Consider the following 26,838-nt stretch of genomic DNA (forward strand, 5'->3'; position numbering starts at 1 on the left):
CTCGTTGCAAGGATGCTTTGTTTCTAGGGATAGGGAAATCAATCAGTGGCTTAAGTCTGTCGGGATCTGGTTTGAGTATATTGTTTTCGATGAGATAACCGAGGAGCTTAAGAGACTTCAAATTGAAATGGGATTTTTCTTGATTAATGGTTAAATTATATTTCTTGCAGACGTCTAAAAATTTTCGTAGATTGGAGTCGTGTTCAGATTGGTCTTTTCCGCTCACCGTCACATCGTCCAAGTAGATGTCAACTCCTTGTAGTCTTTCTTTGGTCTTGATCTCGTCCATCTTCCTCTGGAACGCAGACACTCCATTGGTGACGCCCATTGGTATACGTTTGAATTGCCAGAGTTTTCCTGCTGCCTCGAATGCGGTGTATGGCCTGTCTTCAACCCTTATTGGTATTTGATAATATGCGCTCTTGAGATCTATTGTGCTGTGGATATTATATTTAGCTACATCGGAAACTATTTTCTCTATGGATTGGGTAAGCGTCTAACATCGTGTATCGGTTTATAGTCTGAGAATAGTCGACGACCATACGTTTTCGATGTGTTCCACTCACGACTAGTACCTGCGCCCTCCAGGGTGAGTTGCTTTCTTCAATGACACCGTCAGAGAGAAGTTTTTCTATGTGGGATTGAATGTATTTTTCGTCTTCGTTTGAGTGTCGTCTGGACTTGATCGCGATAGGTCTACAATTTGGTGTTAAGTGTTCGAAGAGGGTGGCCGGACCGACTTTGGCACATGCTAAGCTACTGATTTGCAGTTCAGGTTTATTACCACCAAAAACTATCGACAGAGTGGAATGCTGCTTAAAGATATCGTGCCCTAATATAACATCTGCGCAACAGTTGTTTAGAACGTTAAGCTTTGTTTTTCTGTATATATTGTCCGAGATTTGTAAATCTACGGAACAATAAGCTTTTATAGGCATGGCCAAAGAGGACGATGCCATAGCTACTTCAGATGACATAGGATATTGTTTTAATTTATGTTTGGAGACAAAACCATCATTTATGTAACTCTCCGAACTCCCCGTGTCTATTACCCCTCCAGCTGGAAAACCATTTACTTTCAGTTTGACAATGGTTTTGGAAAGGCTAGTTGGAGAAGCAGCTGATGTTTTGGAAGATGTTGGTTTGGTCTTACGATTACGATTAGATTGGTTAGTAGGGAAAACCAGAGACTTAGCAGGAAGGCAAGCAATAGTTGAGAAGTCATCTGTGTCTTGAGGAGAGTCAGGTAAGGCGGCAGTACGATCTTTGGGCTTAATTGACCTACAGACGTTTGCATAATGGCCTTTCTTACCACAGAGTTTGCATGTAGCTTCTCGCGCTGGACAGGAAGAACGAGGATGACGAGGGAACCCACAGAAGAAACATTTCTGACTACTGCTGGCTGCGGTTACAGGAGAATTTGGTTGCTGAACCGGCTCAGTTGAGGCTAAAGGTGTCTGGCTAGGAATATAGGATTCAGAAATTATATGAGCTGATTCTAATGATCGTGCTTTTGCAAATGCTTCATCCAGGCTAAGAGTTGCGTTTTCTAACAAACGTTGTCGGATACTGTTCGATGAGAGACCTTTTATAAATGCATCTCTAATGTATTCATCCCTATAAGCTGCTGCTTTAACATCTTTGAACTCGCAGTCAGAGCTAAGGTGACGCAAAGATTGTAAGAATTGATTTACACTTTCATCAGGTTGCTGGTGTCGGCTCATTAGTTTATGCCTTGAAAATATTTCATTCTTAGGTTTAATAAAGAGTGAATCTAGCTTTTCGATTGCAGACGCATAAGAAGTACATTCGCTAATAAGTTTGTATATACTGTGACTCACGTGATTGTAGAGTAGTAACAGCTTATCAGCTTCAGAAGCCTTGATTGAAGCTGTGAAGACTTCGAATGTTTTCTTCCAGTGATTCCATTGTGAGGAGCTTTTCCCAGTTGTGTGATCTGCTTCAAATCTCTCGGGCTTGAAATACTTGTCCATTGTTTGTATTAAATGTTTCTTGATAGAATGTGCTTAATAAATTGACATAATAAACCTTATCTTCAGAAACTAAGGCTTTATTAAGCACAAAACATGACTTAGATTGTTACATGAATTAATACATAGATTTGAATAAGAGGTAATATTGAAGGTTAAACAATGTTCATGCAAAGAGGTTGCTAAGAGGTTGCTAAGAGGTTAAAACCAATATCACCACAAATGTTTTATTGTATATATTAAAGGCTTTTTATACTATACAACAAGTCCTTATTTAATAGTGTTGATGAACTTCAAAGCAAATTTTGATGTCAGTCCTACATGTACTGAAAGCATGCAGCAATGTGATACACATTTTTGGATTAACTGTTTGTATGTAGCCTTTGTCTGAAAATTATGTTTTCCCAAAAACCTGTAAACCTCAGGTTCTTATGATTTTTGGAAAACATAATTTTTAGTGATTGAATGAATGATATGTATACTATTATAAAACTGTATCTGTTTGTTTGTTTGAGTATCACGCAAAAATTACTGGACAGATTTTCATGAAATGTTTTGTGTTTAAATTAAAAGCTTATTTTTTTTATTTAATTTTATCTCGCTACGATGACGAGAGCCCGAGATATTAAATAAAAACTTCATTTCTTGCGTAGATAATTCCTATCCTTCTCTTGGCGAGATCCATCCGCAGTGAAGCTCGCGGCAGCTAGTGAACTAACAGCGCTAATAATAATTTTAGTTTTTTACTTCCTCAATAAATTGTGTTGCCTGGAATTTGAAACGCGTTATCGCTTGGTGCGTTCATCACGTTTTGTTGTTCGATCACCACGTAAAAACTACTGTACCTATTTTTAAGAAGCCTTTTGTGTTTAAAAACTTATGATTGGACCTAAAAACTTGTACATATTTTATCTCTCTAAAACACGAGAGCAGCTTCAAGGAAATGAAAATTAAGGTTGTGTTGAAACAAACATGGCGTCAAAAATATTTAAAATGTTGTACAAAAAATTATGAATGAGGTGATATTTTTTAACACTCTATTATTAGCTTCTCATGTAAGTAACAATGTAATCAAATCTTGAAAGTGAATTTTAACCTACCCGGTACTTATAATTGTCGTATCGATTTGAAACTTTGTGAGTTTATGTAATCCGTATGACAAAATAATACTTTTATGACTATAACCTAAAGAGAGAAGGTGGGAGGGAACTTAAACTGTACTCAAAATTAATCAATGTTACTTTTTACAACAGTAAGAGGCACATTGGTCGAGTGGTTAGGACATTCACCAAACACCCCCCCCCCCCCCCCCCTTCTCCCTCCACCTACCCCAATCATGGCGACCGGGGTTCAATTCCCGGCAGATTCGAACCCAGATTTTTGCAAGTGGCAAATGTGGCGGATGATGACATGGCCTGTGGATTTTCTCAGGGTACTCCCGTTTGCCGCACCAATTCATACTCCCCTCATGCATTATTCCTCCGATAGGGCAGCCGGCTCCTATGAATGTCAACCCCATTCCATCCATGTAGACCCTTGCCTTTGGCGAGACACTGTATGTCGATTCTCAAGGTACTCTACAACATTACAAATTTCAACCTTATATAGTTTTGTTATGGATAAAATCTTAAATATATCTGTTATTCAATGTGATTCTTTTCAGTTAAAAGTATTAGCATTATTTACAAAAATGTCTGACAGGTGCAATATCAGCAATATTCTGAACTTGCCACGAGCGAATCCGCGGGTGATAAGCTATTACCTTCTAAAAGTAAAGAATTTGAAGATGAAAGCTACATAAGTACAAACGGTTAATTCAAAACTGTATACATGTATACTGTGGAACATGATTTCAGTGCATGCTAGGACTTGCATCAAAAATTTTTTCCTTTAAGTTCATTAAAAATGTTAAATAATGACTTGTTTAGTAGCAAAGACATTTTATCAACAATAATATATGGTTACATTATGAATTCAGTAAGAAATAATTTGCAAAACCAAAATAATAGAAGCAGAATAGTTCAGGATACTGCTCCAGAATCACTTGGGGTGCGGGCTCAACGTTCGTATGTTTGAAGTCGTGCGGGGGCGTTGGCATCGAACCCACATGGGTACTTGGAGGACCGAGGAGTCCACCCCAGGGGTCGTCGAGTGTCCCCGCTGACGACGGTGGTTCTCGCTGCCCCGCAGATCCACAGCCTCCGGGGGTCCAGCGCCGAGGTGGCCAGCCCCGTGAGCTCCAGGCGCCGGATGGCTTTCATGGACAACAACTTGTACCGGTACCAGCAGACGCTCAAGGTCGCGGACGAACAGATGGCGGAGGCCATCAGGAACATGCCTGTTGGGGTGTACCAGTGAGTTAAAAGTAGCGGTTAAGGGCACCGCCTACCCGGGCACACATACGGTGTGCAGAGCTTAAAAAAAATGTGATTTCAGAAGTACTCAAGATAGCAGAGTGGGGTCTGTTTACGAAAAGCATTTAAGAATTTGCTGAGGACCGATAAATAGTTTTGTTTCCAAAGTTTTTAAATGGAATTTATGAAGAGTTAAAATTGCTAAAAGTGGTGATATCAGAGTAATTTTTAGGGATGAAACTAGAGCTGTACTGATTCACAAAATTTTGCCAATGTGCTGATACGCCGACGTAACTGTCGCCGATTCAAGATTCCGAACCGATACAGGGAAAATATTAGTTAAAATATTTTTTATGTTTTTACTAAACTACCCAAAATAACTCATTGTGAGAAAAGCATGCAACGCAAATGCACATGTACTTTAGTTTATAAACGTAACATAACCTCTCTCTTTTTTTAACTTGTATTCTTAGGTTGTTTTCATTTGTTTGTTGATAACCTGTTGGTTACTTATTGAATTATTAATAAATGAATGGAGCCTGGAAAATTGAATTATTTAATACATCATTATATAAATAAGATTATTTAATAATAGGTAACTATGAAATATATTGATTCACAAAATGCGAAGTTTAAAAAAATGAATCAAAATGTGCAAAATAGCAAGACTTTGAACATGTTTACAATTCAAGAACGGGAATTCCAATACCATCTTTACGCATGCGGCGGCAAACATTTACGGAACCAAAAAAATTTACGGAAATGCATTTCATGCGTTCTTTGGCATTGTAAACAGTAAAAGTAATTTACGTTATGTGAAGCCCTATATTATTTGGTTATTAATTTTTTCATTCAATTATAAATACTTTACATAAGTTAATTAAAAAATGTTCCTGCCACAATATACAAACATTTCTTTGCAATTCAAGCAGTTGGTATTTTTTGTTGTTTGTAGTGGTAGCCATGCTCTAAATAAATTAAGTTTGGGTTCTTATCTAACTTTACCATGTTGGTGATGTAATTATTTACAATGTATTAGATTCAAGAATGTTATTAAAACATTGAATATTTACGTTTCATATGTACGGCTGGTACACGTAGCTAAGAAATGTTGTTCAAAGTATGTAGTAGTACGAAAAGTGAAAAGGATACTGGTGGATTTTTAGGTTATGATAGACTTTTTCATTTTTCAATATTATCGGCCGAAAATTAACAAGTGGATCGTGAATCTGCAGAAATGCCAATTCAACTAAATATAGGCAAAATCAACTTCTGCCGATTCGGATCGGCACAGTTCTACACAAAACTACCGGTACAGGTTCTTGAAAGCACTTAAGGGACTTCCATTACACCTTTATCATCATTTTTCCACCATATAATGGTACGTTTACTGCTCAAATTTCATAATTGGCCCATACACAATGAGAACATTACGTACCAGTTCAGATCCTTGCATTTTAGATGCGACACCGCGCTAGAAGCACCAGCAAGAATAGTGCTTATCATTCCGTCACACTAACACAGATACATCCCTGACTAGGCTGACCCCTTAAGTTTACAGCTCAGTGTCAAGGATACTACTATTTCTAAATTATTTTAATTCTCTGACATTACCAGGTTTTCCCTTCCAAGCTGACAAATAAATAACTGTGAAACAATTTGGTGCAAATTTTATACACCATTCTTTCTAACAAAAAAAAACTTTAGTTAATTTACATCCAACAAAATACATGTGACATTTGGTTTTAATTACATCATTTTAATTGTACAGATAATTAACCTTATTTCAATTTCAAGTTTATGAGTGTCACACTTTAACACTTAAGCCAGTACCTGTGATACACATATCAGTGCCCCTGACTGTTAATGGTGTGATCACTCATTGAAATATCATCTTGAAATATAAATTAGTTTTGAAGTCCTCTTCCACTAAGCCTCCTGAAAAATGGGATGGGGACTAAAGGTGTATGTCCCATTCCAGGTCATAATTTTATTTTTATGTTTTTTTAATTTCTTTATATAATTTTATTTTAGAACCCCTGAGACCTAAATTCAGATCGAGGGATGTATTCAAAGTACTCTTTTGAGAAGATTGGGATTCGACCCATCACTATTACAGTAGAACCTCAAAGATACGTTTCCGTTTCATACATTTTCCCGTGTCATACGCCGATTTATTTTGGTCTCGCCGAAAGTACTGTATTTACAACGGTTTACTTTCCCGGAACATACACTAATAAATTCATTAATTTCATGTTTTATACGTCTCTGAAAAGTCCCAAAATTTACAAATGTTTTTTTATATTCCTCCTTACAAACTACATTTTAATGCTTTTATTTTGAAAAATGTATATTGTTTACCTTTGCAAAAGTAAGAAAACAACTTTAGCGCACCATAGATATGGATAGTATCAGGAAGACTGTGCACTTTGCACAATAAAGGACTTCATAACATTTTGTAGGCCACTGTTTCTCATGTCAGTTTTACTTAATTATGTACTGTATTTTACATTTCTGGTGGTTTTATTATATGTATAAAATGTATATAAAATGATGAATTCATATCTTTCATGAATATAATGCAATTAATTACACATATGTATTTATGTTTAATCTGACATTGTGCTGGTATGCTAGATTGGAAATTTTTTTTATTATTGCCATTTTACTTTTTATACACATCCCCGCATCATACACCATTTTTGTGCCCTCGGTTAAAAAGTGAATGCCAGGGGTTCTACTGTATTTTGATCTACATTCTTCAGTTGCATTTCCTTTGAACCAGCCTGTGTAGCCTGTGTTTGTCCCTTGCAGCAGGTGGATGTTCCGGCAGACGAACATCAACCCCTTGTTCTTGAACTTTGAGAACATGAAGTGGGAAATGCCCTTCCTGCGACAGCCGGACCCTCTCTTCAAGTTCTACATCGTCAGCTCCCTTGCCGGCGTGGTGGGCATGATGGTCATCCAAGCTCTGGGCAGCTCTAGGTGTGCATGAACGAACCGCAGAGATCCCCGAAATACAGTAAACCCTCTTAAGAAATTTCTCGTATGGTATTCATAATTTTAAAAAATCTAGCGCTTGACCTGTTGATTTAATACATAAAAATTTACCCTTCTAATAAGTTTTCTCAGTTATAAGTACCTTGAGAAACTTTTTAACAGGGTTTTACTGTAACTCAAAATCCAATCCATATAACACTTAAAAACACAAAGTTAAAAAGCCACTTAAATGACATTTTAATTTCAACAATATTTCAAACATATTTTCTGCAAATCACCTCTTAAATCCAAAAACCTTATACATACATACACACACACACACATATATATATATTTCTTGCAATACCTACCTGTTTAGTCATACTTAAACGCAGTAAGTTAGCTGCAACAGTGTTGCATGGTAGCAGATTTATTGTGACAGTCAATGTAAGCCATTGCAACTACAGTTAAGGCACTTGAATCCAATACATTCGGGCAACATCCGTACCGGATTAGTGAATGTCAATATAGTTTTAATGGGAATACCAAAGAAAAATAACATACAGTACAGTTATGTTCAAAACAAGTTTAACTTTGGGAAGAAAAAAATTGGTGTGGGTAGTAATGCTACACTACGTAATTTTTTCTTCGTAAAAACATCTTTCTTGGACCATCGGGTATAATTTAAAAGGAAAGAAATAAAATTCACCTTTTAATGAATGTATTCATTTATATTTTTTCCGGTTAATCTTAAAATTATATTTTACAATTTTCAAGTGTTTTGCATCATGTGTGACAGTTGTTGCAGAGCTCAAAGTTAACCACATTTTCGCCCTGAAAGTGTATGGCTACAAAGATTGCCACTGTTGCTTTTATCAGCTTTAGATCTACCTTAAACCATAATCTATCACATATGCTGCACACATACCCAAATTCATTCTTGATAAACTGGTGCCTAAAATGATTATATATTAGCAGCTGCCAGAGCATACATTATTGATCCAGACACTCGTTTGGAATGAGCTTTCTTGGCTGTAGAGTTATATAAGAATCTATAACAGCACCCAACGCTTCTAGTTTACGGCGCTTACGAAGGCACCTCATTCATTCTGTTGATAAGTCCTAGTGCTCTTTTGATACATGTACAAACCGGCCTGAGCACTCGAGCGTGGCATTACCTAAAACTATCCATTTTAGAATGTTTTGTAAGCTGTCACCATGCACAACTTTTCACTCGACAAGTTATTGATTTTATGCTTAGCTAACCTTTTAGAGCACCCTAATATCCACATGAAGATGCACAAATATCTCAGGTAACCCTTCCCGTTACGGAGTTTCAACTAATTATTTGGTTGCGCAGAGTGAATTTTGCGGCTCTTTTTCATCCCCTGTTTAATGATGTAGGCACACGATGGCATAAGTGTACTAACAGGCAATGTACAGTGGTCTATTTTCAGAATATATACAACACTTGGCGATACAACCTTAATGTCACGGGATATATTAAAATTTTTGCCGAGATCTTAGTATATGAAAGCCTTTATAAAAATATTTTCACTTTAAAATACACATGACTGTTAGGTACTGATTTAAATAGTCTGTGATGTCTCATTGTGCAGTGGCATTACCTTGCAGACAAGGTCAAGATGAGCATGGATGCTACAAGTTTGGAATTCCTGAATTGACAAATTTCCTTGACCTTTCAGATACGAACTATCCTGGGGCACAATATGATGTTGACAGTTTTTCTGCATAAAAAGAAGCTGATATGTGCTGTTCAAATCTCCCATTTTCATATTAAAACTTATGCATAACAAAAATTTAATAAGTACATGATAAAACCTCTTTTCTTTGAAGAAAACACTAGCAAAAAACTTCAACTGCACCTATAACATGTTTTTTCTCTGTATAACTCACCCTATTGCAATTAATCATTGGTAATTCTGAAGAAAAGCCTCTTTTCTGGAAAATGATATAAGCTGCTCTGACACAGTTCCAAAATTCAAGTTGTTTACAAGTAGTTTACGACTCTTGAGTGGTTAGATGAGCTTTTATATATTACAAATAGTGTGATATCATAATAATCAGTTTGATTAGATTGGCTACATTGAAATATTTTTAAATTGTGAAGACAGTATTTAAACATATATTTGTACTGAGTTTTTATTTTGATGGTATTAATGTCTTGATTAAAATGTTTGTCAGCATGCACATTTACCTGTTTGGAAAAAAAATTATGTTTATTAACATATACTCTTGTAGAAAAAAGTATTTGATTATCGCTTTGTTTTCCTGGAAAGAATTAGGGCCTTACTTCTACGAGTGAGTGTATTTGATAAATCGGGTTTTGAAGTGAAAAATCTTCAGCCACAATAGCGCCAGCCCAGCTTAATCGGACAAGATAAAATGTGGAATACTTCCTTCAAGCTAAAACCCAGGAGTGGGAGGAAATAATGAATTACCCTACAATCAGCCATCAATTTTGTTGATCCTTTTAAATGTCTAGTGACAATATTTTATGATTTTATTTTGAGTTCAATTTCATTTTCAAAACAAGATTTCAGTTCTATTGTAATTATTTTTATAAAAACTGTTTATAATATTTACTCCACCAAAAAAACCTTTACATCCTGCATTAAAATGATAAAATAAACTGTAATAAATTGGTCTGAAAAAAACAATGAAAATAAATGTTTTCAGTTTAAAAGTGATTTAATAAGAGATACACAGTAAAACAAATTAAAATTTTTTTTCTGATTCATGCACTTTGGTACAATGTTTTGTCCGGAAATGACATTTCTTGATTTCAAAAATTAAAGGATTATTATTATTTTTTTAAAATTTGAATTAGGTTTTGGTTAAATACTGCATTATTCCATAATATAACTTGCTTTTTTGTGTTATTTTGGTTTTATTGCAATTCATCATATAATCTTGTATCTTGTCCCTAGTAATTAGTTAATTCCTTACAATGTTAATTTTAGGTAGGTAACATCTTGTGTATCCAACCCTCTGCACATTATTCCCATTCCTCAAAATTGCTTTGACGATAGTTATAAAATTTTAAAATTTGTGCGTGCCTTACAAGCATGAGTAAAATAAAGAATATTTTACTGTAGATTGTCAAACTTTGGACAGCAGATTATGATTGATTCAGAATTTACTCAATGTGTGTCTTGAGAATGGAGTCTGTCATACAATCAATTGAACTCTCGGTTTTTGGAATTCTCTCATTTCTAAGCTGTATCTTTATTGTGAAAATTAAATTGGAATTTTACTCTCTTAGATATTTGTTTTCTCAGACAAGTCAATTACTGAAAAAGTTTGGGAATCTATGGCATCTTAGATTTGAGTAAATACATGATATGTTTCAAAATTCATATAAATAGAATTTAATTTTTTTTTGTTTGAAAATAGTTAGTGAATACATCTTGTGGTTTGTCTTTGAAAAAGGCGCATTCAAACACTCTAAAATGCAATTAAATTCCCAAGAGGGCATACCTCTTATCATGGACAATATAATTAATTAATGAAAAAATTTTATTTTCTAGGCTTTCTCTTTCTACTCTACTTTCACTTCTCTCCTAAAGTTCTCGGTGGCTCTTACGTTTCAAGGATACCGTTTTTTATCGCATAATCGTCACACATTTTATACTAAAATCAAGTTAGAAAATAAGGGCTGCAATGTTTATGCGGGAAAAAACAATTTTGTTAGGTAAAGTTATTCATAAAAACAAAACCCATTCATGGAAAGTACATTTATTTAAAAATGGAGTATACAAGAGCATACTAAACAATTTAAATTAATAAGTCATGCAACAAAAACCTTTCTTTAAATAGAAAAAGAAAATGTGAATGCACATGCGAGCCTGAACTAACGCATATCATCATAGTATACACTTAACACGAAAGAGTGCGGGCTATCAAATGTAGTTAACTCGGCACTCGACAGAGAGCGCACGTTGCATGCACTCGGCGAGATATAAATATTTCACTACGTGTGCGCGCTCTATACGGGAAGCAACAAAACCAAACATGAATGATGTCAACTACCGCTGGCTACATTTTTGTAAGTGGTACACCGTGGCGACGCAATCTAACAGATAAAGGTTATAACTTATAATTAGGGATGGTCGGGTACCCGAAATTTCGGGCAGTGTTTCGGGTATCAAATATACCCGAAATTCCGGGCGGGTATTTCAGTGCCCGAAAATATCGGGCACCTTGGAAAACGGCAATACCGCATGGCGCAAGTAAACAAAGCTTCTTTTTTTTGGAACGCGCGGCAGCTGCAGGAACATGCCACGCCGCCGCCGTCCCGGCACCAGCCGGTGAAGTGAGTGTGCGTGAGAGATAAGATAAAGAAGGTGCCCGGTCAGCAAGTGTGTTTGTGGGAGGGGGAGACAGATATAAGAGAGCGAGCCCTGCAGCAAGCGGAAGTGGTCAAGGTCATTTACCGTTACTCTCGCTGGCTGACTAACGATGCAGCTGGTCGCCCGCCTCTCTCTCTCTCACACACACACACACACACACAAACGCGTGCGCGTACGCATGGCGGATGCTCACTGCTCAATAGTCACAAAGTAGTGTTCAAGGTCGGTGGAGCTGCTGGCTGTGTGCGAGAAGGATTATAAGCTGACTTTAATTACACACATTGTAGTTGCGTGGCATTTGCAGAAAGTGGTTGTGAATTGTTTCTATTTAATTCATGTCATTATTTTACCAAAATGGATACCAGTGGAAGTGTAGGTCAAACAATCAACAAGGTCAATGAACCTTCAAGCAGCTACCCAAACACAATTTAGTTAATAAGCACTTTATTTCCAAGATTAATATGCACTCTATTTTTTAGTTTAATGTTTAACTTTCATATCAGTGCGGTATAGTAAATAAATAAAAACAGTTCAGGTTTGTCAATGCAAACTTAAGTACGACTATTTTATGTTCAAAATTTATTTCATTAACTGATTTTGATGCCCGACCGAGATTGCCCGAGCCCGAAAATTTTGGACAATTACCCGCCCGAGCCCGCCCGAAGTCAAATTTCTCTGCCCGACCATGCCTACTTATAATGTTTAAAAACGTCTTTAAAAGAAAATTTACACATCAGACAACTTTGTATTTCCGTTAATTAAATAAGTATGTGGTAATGTCCAAATAAATATTGGATTTCTACTTTAAAATACATAGTTTTATACGGAAAAGATATCTGCACAAAGCGCTAGAAATCTAACAGCGGGACCAAAATATCATGCGACATATATGCGAGAGTTTTTTTTATCCAAATTTAGACGCACTAAAATTTTGGTGCGATGATTATGCGTGTGCGACGTTTATGCGATAAAAGAGGTTTTAGTTCCAGAACGCTGGCACGACCCAAGTTCACGAGCACCCACGTGGTTTATAGCCGGTTGTTATCCTGGAGAGCCAGTGGCTTAAAGCTTCCAAAATAACATAGAACATCTCTCTCAATTGTCATCAGTCAAAGGCTCAGACTATTTGCAGAATGCTACCCACTACCTTTATTTACAGAGCACCTACAAATACCTGGTAAACCAATTTCATGACTTTTGAGGACCTTTTTGGTAACAAATTTCGTACAACTTTTATATAGGATAAGCAGAATCAAAGATGTTACAAAATAGATCTACTACTCACAAAAACGTTATGAGTTTCATGTTTAAAAATTTAATCTCTTTTCAAGCGATAATTTCCATGTGATGTATGTGAACAGTCTCCAACCATTCTGTATATTTTAGTTGCGTCTATAAACGAGTGTTGGAGGGGCAGAAGGGAACCATGAAAGGGGTTTGTGACGTGCGGACATGCTGACCTATGAAGCAGGACCAGTTGCTGCCTACAGGCACTGGATGACGTGGGCGGGCTTCGGGCTGGTGGCGGGCTGCCTGCTGGCGCTCGTGCCCTTCACCTGGTCGCACTACGCCTGGAACAAGCTCAAGGACCCCCACCAGGACACGGACGCCATAGAGGAGCCCCGCCGCGCCCTGCCGCGCCTGCTGTACGCCGCCTCGCTGCGCGTCATGTGGCGCTGCGATCTGCGCTTCCTGCTCTACCTGCTGCTGTGCGCGCTGCTCACGTCCTGCACCGTGCTCGAGCTGGTACGGCCGGCGCTCTCCGGCACCGACGTGTCTTTGGAGGGACTACAGATGATCGTCCATTCGTCCACCCAAGTGGACAACTTGTATCTCAATGATGCACGGAGTTTATCAAACCTTGAATGTGTGGACTTCATGCTTTATGGCTATGAAATGAATAATTATACATCAACATTATAATTGTAGCGTAAGATTATTATTACAAAAAAAAATCCAAAAAATAGTTTACATACAGTTAAAAAAATTAAATTAGGTATATCTTATGTTATGAGTTGACAAGTGTGACTGAAATGGTTGAACATTATTACATAAAATTACCAGTGAGATTTAAAATGTAAGTTAATATACCGTGTTTTATCGCATAATGGTCGCACACGCGTAATCGTTGGAACCATATTTTAGGCGGTCAAAATTGGGATAAAAAAACTTCTCGTGTAAACGTCGCATAATGTTTTTGGTCCTGCTAGTAGATGCAGAGTGCTTTGTGTATGTATTATTTCCGTATAAAACGATGTATTTTATAGTAGAAATCTAATATTTATTCAGTCATTACCACTTACTTAATAAATTAATGGAAAAATACGAAGTTGTTTGACGTGTAAATTTTCTTTTAAAGACTTTTTAAACGTTATTTCCTTTATCTGATCGTCTGCGTCGCCGCGGTGTAGGTATAATCTAAAATTTAATTTCGGTCATTACCACTTATTTATTTAATTAACGGAAATACGAAGTTGTTTGACGTGTAAATTTTCTTATAAAGACGTTTTTAAACATTATTTCCTTTATATGATTGTCTGCGTTACCGCGGCGTACCGCTTATAAAAACTTAGCCAGCGCATCATTCATGTTTGGTTATGTTGCTTCCTGTATAGAGCGCGCGCACATAGTCGAATATCGATATCTCGCCGATTGGATACAACGCGCGCGCTCTCTGTCAGGTGCCGAGTTAACTACATTTGATAGCCCGCATTCTTTCATGGCAAGTGTGTACTACGACACGTTAGTTCATGTCAGATTCAAGTGGCTTGCGTTCGCGTTTTTCTATTTAAATATGAAGAAAGGTTTTTGTTTAAGGAATCATTAATATAGATTGTTTGGCGTGCTCTTGTATACTCCACCTTTTTTTAAACAAACGTACTTTCCATGAACGGGTTTTGTTTTTATGAATAACTTTACCTAACAAAAAATTTTTTTTACGCATATTCGTCGCACCCCTACTATTCTAACTAGATATTAGAATAAAATGTGTGACGATTATACGAGAAAACACGGTACCATAAAGCACTGAAATGCAACTACTGTCATGAAATTAATCAGAATATTTAATCAAAACTTAACTCAAATCATGAAAACATAATATCTAATATACTAAATTAAATGATTTATTCAGCAAATTTTTTTTACTCTTTTTTGATCTTACAACTGTTATTTTATTAGTAACTGAATTTTACGTTACGCTATACATTTTTTGTTCCGAGAAAATAATCATTCATAATGACACTGTTTGGTTAGAAATAAGTATCATAAAACACATATATGTTTTATGTGTTCATTAATATTATCTTTATGAATAAACAGAATTCTAGGGTTGTGCGAATGTTCGGTATACCGATACCGAAATCGAAATTTTGCTACTTTCATTTTCGATTTCGGTAAGAATTTCATCTGTCGAAGTTCGTTTTTAGCGAAATATTTCGAGCCAAACGAAAGTTCAATAGCTTACCGAAGTTAGTTTGTTCTAGTTGAAAAAGAAATCGTAATTTAATTAAAATGTACTTTTTTTTAAGTCCCCGCCAAAAATCATATCTTCGCCATGCAAAACGGTTTCAGTTTAAAGTATCATATTTTCACAATAACGTATAAATTCTACTAGTAGCGTGGTATTACTACACCAAAATTTACTTAAACTGGTAAATAAATTTCCAGCTAAATGATTAATGTAGTAGAACAAAGATACACAAATACCACCGCAACGTATTTTCTAACCTCTAAATTCTCAAAACAAAGTTAACAAACAGTTGCGCGCACAACCATAGATTATACCGTACGTAGTATGCGACGTGAGCAACACAACACCATTCGATACATCGAAAGACGGAGGTTTGAGAGAAGTATTAATTATTTAGACAAAAGTGTTACGCTTCGCTAAAAATACTGTTTGATGTCTGTGCCGGGATTGTTTATTGTTATTGTTGAGTTTATTTTCAAGTTACGTTATTTAGACACCGCATTGTATTTGTGCTACAATATGAATGATCCTGGAGATAAAAAAGAAACGAAAGCAATTCACGCTTAAGGAAAAAGTGGATATACTCAGAGAACTAGACAAGGGGAAAACCGCAAGTCGCAGTTGCGAATACATATGGCATTGCGGCTCTCCTGTAGCTATTTTTTTTATATATTTTTTTCTCTTTGTAAAGATATGTATGCATGTTTCAGTACTAAGTACAAAAACTTGAGGTACCTGTAAGTACTTAGCACTGAGATTCTACTGTAATGTCTTTATATGATTTGCTTGTTATTACTAATAATGTAATAACATATGCAAATCATATAAAGACATTAATTAGAAAAAAGATTTCCATTAAGATTAATTTACGGGGTGATGAAAAAAACTCACGTTAATGAAAATACGGTAAAATCATAATTTGAACAAACATGGCAGATAAAGTAAACAAAATTTAACCGTGATTACAGTAGGCCTAGGTATCAAAACAAAATCATGCAATATTTGAAAAATTACCTGATTCATTTGCTTTCAAACAGTAGTGTAGGTACTATATTAGTAAAACATACATTCCAGAACTGTTAGTACACTATTTAGTATTTACCGTATACACATAAACAAAGAACGTACCTACTTTTATTCGCGCACAGCCAAACAAAAACATTGTCGTCTGCTTTATTTAAATTTTACATACTCTGACTGGCATATAAAATCCTCATAATATACAGCCAATTAGACAAAAAGGTCAAGTCACTGCATGTAATGACCACTTGGCAGCAACCATTTGTTATGTTTTGTTTTGACCATGTCCCTTGCCTGGTTTACAGCTTCTTGAGCTAGCCATGTGTGACAGTGGTGCAAGATGGCGGCCGTTCCGCAGTATTCACGTATTTTTTCATCAGTGCCATGCACGAATAAATATATTATCATAGACTGCGACATTACGACTGTAAAGGAAATAGTCTGTGCGCTGAAAGATCTGGATTGATTCTTAAAATTTACGAGTGACATGGGGCTGTGTTGTGTGGTCTAGGGCGGATGTTGATTATATTAAATAGTAATATTTATATATACATCAAAAGGTACCAAAATGATTTATGTAATAGAATTTATTACTGAAGAGCAAATTTTGGGGCACTTTTTTTCTTTGTTAATTAAAAAATTTCGCTTAACTTTCGTTAAGAATATATTTATCTCATAGAAAAATTCATTTTTATTTCACTTTCGCGAAACTTGATAAATTTTCTTTCACTTTCATTTCGTGTGGATAAAGTCACTTTCGCACATCCCTACAGAATTCATAAAAAAAAAAATAAAACAATAAAACCAAAATCTCCTATTTAAAAAAAACTAAATTGGCTTAAAAATAAAAACCTTGAAATCTTGTCTGTAATTATTAGCTGTCAAACTGTCCTAAACATTACACCATAAATACTCACTTTTAATGTAAAGAGTGCCATGTTTATGGTAAGATAACAATCTCTATTTCAAATTTATATCATAGTGATCAAAATCTCTTGATTTTACTGTAGTTGGTTTTATCTATGTGCAATGTATTTCAGACATTGGCTGTTTCTGAATACTTTACTGATGCATTCTTAATTATAGGATCCTTAAATGTTTAAAGGCTGCATTTGGTGAGAAACCAGTCATCAAAGTCTATTAAAATTTTGTCGGCACTAACACAACCCTGTCTATCAACAAAGAAAAACATTGGGTAAATATGTATTGTACGGATTAGCGCCAAAAAAAATTGTACAAATATGAAATAACTTTCATTATATGCTATCTTACGTCCTCTTTTCAGAACCGCCTGCGGAGATAAAAAATTCCAATTACTTTTGGAGATATCGAATTTTTTAATATTCATTTTTTGGCGATTTTTTTAAAAAAAAAAAATTAAAAATCCGAAAATACCTTTATTCTGTGCTCTTTAACTTCCACTTTTCATTAAACCCGGCGGAGATCAGAAATTCCAAATACTTTAGGAGATATGAAATTTTTTAATTTTCATGTTGTGCACATGCGGCGTTTCAGCGGGAAGCCTACGATTCACACATCCTTCTGGACATACCCGAATACTTACGTTGGCAAGCCTTCTTTTCTTAAAATTAGCAAGAAGTAATTAAAAATACTTTAAAACACTGTGGATGGTTGGTTATATTAGGTAAGTATAGCTACATTAAAAAAACTGTAAAATCATTTTATGGTTGCTTAGCAAATAAATTTTTAATATGTAGCTATCCAGCGCTAGGAAACCGTTTACATGATTTCACAGTATTTTTAATGTAGCTATCCTAACCAAATCAACCATCCACAATGTTTTGAAGTACAGTAAAACCTCGTATTTACGTTCTCGTTATTTACGTTTTCCCGCAAATAACGTCATTTTATGTAGGTCCGTTTTATTGAACATTAACTTTCGTGTTGCATTTTCCCTGAAATTACACCGCTACGTAACCAAAAAACCCGGAATGTACGTTTCAAAACACGGTAAAAATGTAAATACTCGTCACGTTAGTCATAGATGTGAAAAGTTTGAAGTAGTTCGCCTATTGTCTGTAACCTTTCGTTTTGATGTATCGACAAGTTCTATGGTGCCTCTCCTCTACTAACGTTTTAATCTTTGCTGCCATAGAGAACTTTCGTAGCAGAACCACAAACGGTTTTATTTATGGTGTCATAGAGCACTCTCGTAGCAGAGCATAGTCCGAAGCGCTGAGCTATCGATACTACCGGAAAGCGCTCATACACAGTACGTATATTTAGTAGTGCTGCATTATGTACAGTACATATCTATGATGGCTTTCATTGTTTACATTAGTCAACGTCCGTTTTGGTTAGCACGTGTTTTTTTATCGTTCACAATATTATTTATGGCAAGATTTTGATTGAAGATGGATAGGTATAAAGTTCCACGAAATACTTTATCTATTGAAGATAAAATTAAAATTATTGAGAAGTTTGACAAGCATGTGGGTACCCGAGTGGTTTTGGCCAAGGAACTGAATATTCCTGTTAGTACTTTAAACACAATAATTAAAAATAGGTAAATGCTGATACATTTTTTTAAGCTAAAATTTAGCATTAACTGCCAATAAAAGTGCTTTCCCACAATTTACACTTTCCCGCAATTTACACTTTTTCCTTGGGGTTCCTTGAAAAGTGCAAATAAGGGGTTTTACTGTATTTATAATGTAACTAACATAACCTAATTGACCATTAGTTTTCATGAGTTGCATATTTATTTACAATAAAAAAAATAAAAAAAACAGAAGATGCACGATCGGGCGTTCCTCTCGTCTGTTGAAAGAAGGCTTGCCAACGTGAGTATTCGGGTATGTCCAGAAGGATGAGTGAATCGTAGGCTTCCCGCGTTCACCATTGTTGCTTGTTTACAAGTATGATTTTTTTTTTTCGCGACGTAGTTGAACGACTACATCACGTAAAAAGAAAATTACGTGAGTTCCTACTGTTCATCCTTTTTCCGGGTTTGTTAGGTCAGGTCAGCTACATTGTAAATACTTTAAAACTAAACAACCATTAAAATTAATTTTTATTATTTTTAATGTCCATTCAGTTTCAAAGTATTGATACTGTAGCTGACCTGACCTAATCTACCTTTGTCCCGTTTTGTTAGGTCAGGTCAGTTACATTATAAATACTTAAAACTATACAAGTAAAATTAATTGATATTATTTTTAATTTCCGTTTATTTTGAAGTATTTATCATGTAACTAACCTTACCTAATGGAAAATTTCTGTTATTTAGGCATTCACGCACACACGGCAAAATATAAAATGGCGTCTGTTGAATGATTACATAGGGCTTGTATTGCAAAATAAGAACGGCGATATCTCCAAAAGTAATTGGAATTTTTAATCTCCGCAGGCGGTTTTGAAAAGAGGACGTAAAAGAGCATATAATGAAAGTTATTTCATATTTGTACGATTTTTTTGGCGCTAATCCGTACAATACATATTTACCAAACATTGTCAGTTGTGATTTGTTTGTCTTAACAATTTCTTTGCAATCTGTTTCCAAGAAATTTTTTAAGTTTTACGTGTTCCAAATTTATCAGGTTTCAATAATAAAAATACAAGGAAAAAATGTGAACAGCTGGTTCAACTTACAACTATCATCACATTTCTTCTAATGCGAGCGGTACAAGAATGCATGAAATGACCAAGTGACATATCCTTTCACGAAAGGCTGTATCAGTGATTCTGTAAGGATCCTTGCAACTATTCGTTAGGTCAACATAATAGGCTGACATCCGTTAGATGCTATTACAAGGAATTTTTAGGCTAATTAAGTGTCATTAAAGAAGGTACATATGTATTTGGAAACAGCCAGTATCTGTTACCAAAATGTAACGAATCGAACAAAGTGTTTTACAGAATAACTTTTTTTTTTGTTTCAGGTAGAATGTAGCATGGATCTGGAAAGGAATAAAAAGGCTTATAACATGACCGGGCAGTTAAATGCAACTGTGTTGATGGAAAGTCATTGGCTGGAAGAGTGTCTTGCTCCTTGGGTTAGTATTGTGTTCGGTTTCTTTACTTGAAGCACATTTTCAGTAATTAGGGTTCATGTCAACACAACAACAGATTAAAGTAGGTACAGTCAAACTTCTCTGAAATTACCCCTCACGGTTCCCAGGAATAGGGTCGTAATAGAGGGGGGGTCGTAATAGATGTTTTCCGTAATTTTCAGTTCATTTCAAACCCCCCCCCAGAATACCGCTACTCGTTAAGAAACCAGCCGTACAATGGCAGGATGCTGTCACTCACAATGCTAGACGGCTTCGCTTTAAACCCACTTCAACCTTCATGACAAGTCCGTCGCCCTACATGCCACCTCTAAAGAAAATATGTCAAAAGACAGTTTATTTTTACCGGTTAGTTTACATGTACGTTTTCTGCTTCCCGTAGTTAAATACACTATTACCCCGATGTCACGAACCCCGGATTTAACGAAGCAGTGATTTTACGAATACATTCTCGGGAACCGTAAAAAATTGGACATTTTGACCAAAATGTGAAAATTTGAAAAAAATTAAAAAAAAAAAAAAAAAGAAAGATCATTAAAATCTGTTAATTTTAACACACAGCGTATTTTTGTGTCGGCTTTACTTCCAATAATGTTCATGTAAGAATAACAAAAAAATAATGGGACATTTCCTTTAAAAATATGGCAGCAGTAGGTTCTGCAACGCGAGTGGGCGCACACTAAGCTCGCCCGGCTGGCTGGCGGCAGCGGCTTCATGACGCATAAGCTCACCCCTCCCTCCCCTCGGTACACATTCTTCAAGGATAGCTCATCCCTCCCAGACAATATGTCACTTTTCACACCAAGTTCGAGTTTAGTCATCTCTGGCAAGGAATTTACAAGCTTTCAAACTTAAATATAAATGTATTTTAATAGCAAGGGTCCTATGAAAAGGAATGTAGGATCCCGCTGATGCGACCTCTCACGGTTTCCGGAAAAACAGACTTATAAACGGAATGGTCGCAATAGAGAATTCGGGCCAACTTCCCCCCCCCCCCCCCCCCCCCCCCACTAAATAGATCCAAATACATAAAATACTCGCGCTAAAGGAATTCGCATCACCTGAGTTCGGCTATGCTAGCCGGCTGGTGGTTATTTTCGTTCAAAACGTGGCGAAGGAACTTGTGTGGATTAGGTAGAAAACATTCGGCTATAAACGAACGATATAAGAACAATGCTATCCTGAAATGCTGTGACATGTTTTTGGAGTAGATAATCACAGCGACAGACCGACAGGATGCGCTCCCGCCCTTGCCGTCAGCGATGTTTATTTTGACAGCTCAAGCAATTATCTTTCCCACGTCCATTCGCAGCGTAAAAAAAAGAAGAAAAAAAAACACGTTGGGATGCATATGGAAAAGTAACTATGCAGTAAAATAAATATATTTACGGCCCTGCTAAATTTTTCTATTCAATAAAATTCGAGGTATTAGTGATTTTTCAGCAGAAACTTCTGTGTGATTAATAAACAAATTGTATCATAATAACTTAAACTTATAAAGTATTTATTAACGGCGAAGGACAGTCGTATAAGCCCATTAAAATATTTATTTTACCGAGAATGGACTATACAACCTGTCTTTTGTCACACGCGGTGTGGGAGGGGAGGAGGATGCTGGCCGGACGAGTTTCTTACGCTCTCGCAGAAGCTACCACAGCGGCTTTTCATGCGGGGCGGGTAAGATAACATGACAGCTGAGACGGCTTTTCGTGCGATAGTGGACGCGCCGAACTTGGCTAGACACTGCCGCGTTGACAGTCCAGCTCTCGCCACGATAAACGTGAACACATAGCGCCCAACAAAGTGTAACAGACTTGTTTTTCAGCCGATTTTACTTAAATTTTCGACTTTCTCTGCTCAAATTTTTCACTGTATCTCAAAAAAACGGTCGTATATGTAAACGGAATGGACGCATCAGAGGGGGGTCACATCGGCGGGATTCTACTGTACCGAATAAATTCAAGCTGCTGTCGCCAAACAAAGCATAAAACGGCCCAATGCGTGGTCGCTGCGTTATTGCTCGCGCGAGAGGCGAGACGTGGAATGTTAGAAGAAAGATAAATGCAGGGGAGACAGACGGCAGCCTGTGTGTTTCCTTCGTGGGGAATAAGTGGCGTAGCTTTTTTTTTTTTTTTTTTTTTTTTTTTGCTGGGAGAAGCGACCTTTTTCTATCAACCCACGGGAAAAGATAATTGCTTGAGCTGTCAAAATAAACATCACTGCAGCAGTTAAAACAAGACGGCACTCGGCAAGAGAAACGCAGTAACACGCTACTCACCACAAGAAACTTATCTTCTGTCCGATTTTCTTCGGATTTTCAGCAATTTTTTCATGATTCCTCGAAATCGGGTTGTAATAGAGAGGTGGTCGCAATAAATGGGGTCGCAACAAAAAGATTTTACTGTAACTGAATTATTGGTGGATGATCGTAAATACCGTAAAATATTCATCAAAACAAGCATAAAGTGATAAAATATAAAATACTTCAGAAAATAATTTTTGCAACTTATTACCTCTTGAGGGAAAAATCTGTTCAATACTTTAATTGATAATACAGTCAAAACTCTTTACAACACACTTAAAAAAAAAATGGCACTAAATAATGGATGTACATTATACTGTTACTAAATGTAAAACATCTTGTAGAGATTTGAAAAAAATTCTTAAAAAGAAAAGAAAAAGAGGTACTTTATTATCAGGTTCCTCTGTAGTAGCTTTTTGTGTGAATACTCAAGTCAGCATTGAACTATTTCATTTGGCTTCAAATTTGGTGATGTACTGTGGTTTGATAAGCAGTTTTTAGTTAGTGATTTTATTAATGATTCGATTGGAAAATTGCTTAAAGTTCTCATCTTACAAGTTCATTGGTAAAAATAAGATTTTGTGGTGAATTGCAGCAAAACTGAAATAACTACAAAATACAAGATAAACAAACACCATGTTTCCATATAGCATCAAAATGTAAAAAAAATAATGAAGCATTTAAACAATTGTTAACTCAAATTAAATTTAAAAAATCATTTATAAAATTCAATGAACATTATTATTTATCTTGAAGTTTGTACCAAAATACTTGGACCAAATGGTTTGAAAACAATTCTTACTCTTTATATCTTTACATATTTATCTCTTTATATACAAACAAAATGTAAAAAAATAAAAATTATAACACAGAAATCTCTTTAAAAAACCAAACAAGATATCAACCTAATAAATATAGTTTAAAAAACTAAAGAAACATGCTTTTAAAGATTATCAAACTAAAAAGTTAAAAATAATTTTAAAATTTAATTTATGACAATAGTATATAAGCAATAATAGTATAAATGAGAAAAAAGCTTGAGGCGCTTTGTGCCATATTTTTTGTATATTAAGCGCCCCATGCTTTTTTCTTATTTATACTAGTATTGCTTATATACTATTGTCATAAATTAAATTTTAAAATTATTTTTTACTTTTTAGTTTGATTATCTTTAAAATCATGTTTCTTAATTTTTTAAACTATATTTATTTTTAACTTTTTAGTTTGATATTCTTTAAAAGCATGTGTTTTTAGTTTTTTAAACTATATTTATGTATAATTATCATAGGGAAATGAGTTACCGACACTACCTATTACCATCTGAGATAACTATTTGGAGTTGCAACATCACAAAGAAATGGTAAAGTCTCTCCGAATCATTTACAGTTAGATGTATGGATATAATCTTAGAATTTACCGGAAAAAAAATTTTTTTTCGGCGTGGCCGGGAGTAGAACCCACGATCGCTGAATCCGAAAGCTGATGTCACAGAAGTTGCGCACCTTAGACCGCTCGGCTAACGAACATAATGAAATTGGTGGGACATTTTACAGTGATGAGCCACTCACTCTTAGTCGAAATGAAACCCATCTTCCTACTAACTCGGAAGAGTAGCCCCGACCCACTCTGGGCGCGAAGGGAAATTCCAAAACTTATGAAAAGGTATGAAAGGCAACACAATAAAAAATTCCCCATACCAATGCCCAGGGGTCAGGCCAAAAATTTAAAGCATACAAAGCAGAGCAAACGTAATTCCAAATAAAGGCAAGACTTTGGGTAATTACTATTAAAAAAAAAAATAATTTTCAAAAATTAACATTTACTATAACAATATAACAATACACGTTTGGTTACAAAAAAAAAAAGGCAGTAATAATGGCAGTGTCTTAACCCATTCTCAAAAATACTCATTACAGATTAAATATTATAAAAAAATAAATAATGATGGTAACAAATATATATATATATGTATGTAAATATTAACAACGGCCTTACTAATAATTAAATGATCACAACGAAGGTCGTGAGGTGTGGCCACAAAAAAAGGTTAATGTAAGATGGCCTACCTTAATACCAATTATAAAAAAATATATAAATCTATATAAAATACTATATAAAATTCTACATAAAACGTTCTAATACAAAAACAAGAATTAAACGTATTTCTCAGCTCTCGTTAATTGTTCTCTTGAAATAATTTGTCACTACAAGCTTGCCATTATGTTAACATTCTAGACGTCCGCCAGCTCGCTGACCTTCTTCAATAAACTAGACAGTCTAATGCCTCGCCGACATACTGTTCCATAAAAATTAATAAATTACGCACTAACTTCAGTCCGTGCGTGCGGCAAAACTCCCTCGTATGCACTCTATAATACTGCAGAAAGTCATTAGGATTAGTAAAGTCCAATTGAAAATACGCTAATTTCGCCAAAGTCTCAAAACGTTGCTACAATTTTCCAAACGCCACATTATTTTAAAAACACTTTCGTGTCCCACAAAACAGGCAAACGGGCGACCGTTAACAAAAACACGTCATCACATCACCAATGTGTGACATTAAAAAAAATGGGCCTCTTCTCACAAAAGGGTGCAAAAGTTCCGTCCAAAGTAGAAAAGTTCAGCATGGGCATAAAATCAAATTACGATCTTTGCAACAGTTGGTTTAACACCACGAGGAAAAAAACTCAATGCAGCTGCCTCTTTTTACCTTGTACGAAGAGTGCATCGCCGGGCAATCCCTTGCCCTGTCGTCCTGCGTGGTGTCTCCATGCTGACCCTGCCCATAGCCGCCCGCTGCCGCCCGGCTCTTCAGTCCGCCGTCACATGCTCCGTTCTCCGCACGAGTCTCGCGAAAAGTCCTCGCTTCCAGCTGATACCCCTTACTCCCGGCCGGCCGCGTCGGTGACGTCATTGCCAAACCGTCGGTAGCGCACCAAGTGGAATTCAAGCGAAACACAATCGATATCACGTAATTACCAATCCATAGTTACAAAATAAAGCGCTTAGCTTAAAATAAAATATTAACAGTCACAACCATTATTTAAAGAGATGAATTAACATCAAATAAAAAATAAAAACGTAAAAATACGTAAAATAAAACTATATAAAACTTAAAGCTATTAACCTCATTAAAGCCAAATTTAATTACAAGGTTAAACGTGGCCCTGACGGCCACAGAAAGAGTTACAGACGGACAGACAAACAAACATACAGGTGAAGCTAATATAAAGCATGTAAAAATAAAACCTTAAAATCTGGTCTACTCAGTGGTAGAACTCTTTTATCTTCCAAGATGTACTTTCACTGTTTGTTGCTGGGATCACAACAGTACGATGGAGCATTGCGATGATGGCAAATTGCAACAAAAATATTACGGTATTGTGAACATACAGTTTTTACCTACGCGAAAACCAAAAATAAACTATCATATATCATATGTTTCTTGCTGTTACATATGCACCAAACATACAACATCCATCAAAATAAGTAGGTTTTTGTATGGATTTCAGAGATTTCACAGATAAATATGCAGTTAAAAATACAAGAATATTATGGTATTGCCAATGCACTCGTTTAAGTGTCTTTTGAAAACAAAATTTTCACACATTTAAATAATGCAGAGCTAGCGTCACGATGGAAATAGAAATTATTTGTAATCAGGAAATCTGTTGCATTCGCCATGTTTATTGTGCTGCATTCATAGATGTGTCGACTATAATCTGTTAGAAATGTTCGCGTCGCACTGTTGTGGTTCCAGCTTGTGTGTACTCACACCTGGGAGGAGTATTTGTGTCGACGTGGTTGGCGTGCTTGCAGAACGTCACCGAGTCATGCATGCTGGTGATGATCGTCAGCTTCATGTTCCTCAGGATACACTTCCTGCTGAAGCTGGTGGTGTGCGTGTCCATCTTCGCCGTGTACACGTACGGCATTTGGTCGGTGAACCCACAGCTCTTTACAGCAAGTATTACCCACTTCACTCACGCACACACGCATGCAGTCGGCGCTCTGTGTCCCGTGATCTGCTCGCGCTCAGATGTTTTCGGGTGTATTCTGGCATTTTTCGACCACCAATGCCGCTTTAACTCTTCAGAACTCATACATTTGTGCATAATACATAAACTATTTTGCTCATCGTTCCATATCATGTATCCAAGTTTATCCCTTGATCCTGATGGCATAATCCTGTCTAATCTATCCTTTGGTACATGATGCTTGCTGTTTTAATTTAGTTCGTAAAAAGATACTGGCCAAACAAATTATATCCGGTCTTATGAAAAAAATTTTAAATTTAACGTACAATCATAATTCTA

At 36.0% G+C, this 26,838-nt stretch overlaps 1 protein-coding gene across 4 annotated transcripts in view; it reads left to right on the forward strand.

Moving 5' to 3' along the window:
• Window positions 1-26,838, forward strand: part of LOC134541023 (adenylate cyclase type 2-like) — a 469,698-nt gene that overhangs the window by 355,244 nt on the left and 87,616 nt on the right. For all 4 annotated transcript variants that reach the window (XM_063384159.1, XM_063384162.1, XM_063384160.1 and 1 more), the window contains 5 exons: window positions 4,182-4,345; window positions 7,160-7,330; window positions 13,188-13,443; window positions 20,092-20,205; window positions 26,342-26,485. In XM_063384159.1, the coding sequence (XP_063240229.1) occupies window positions 4,182-4,345; window positions 7,160-7,330; window positions 13,188-13,443; window positions 20,092-20,205; window positions 26,342-26,485 (849 nt within the window). The remainder of the gene's footprint in view (window positions 1-4,181; window positions 4,346-7,159; window positions 7,331-13,187; window positions 13,444-20,091; window positions 20,206-26,341; window positions 26,486-26,838) is intronic.

This window comes from Bacillus rossius, chromosome 17 (assembly GCF_032445375.1).
Source record: "Bacillus rossius redtenbacheri isolate Brsri chromosome 17, Brsri_v3, whole genome shotgun sequence".
In the NCBI taxonomy this organism is placed as follows: Eukaryota; Metazoa; Arthropoda; class Insecta; order Phasmatodea; family Bacillidae; genus Bacillus; species Bacillus rossius.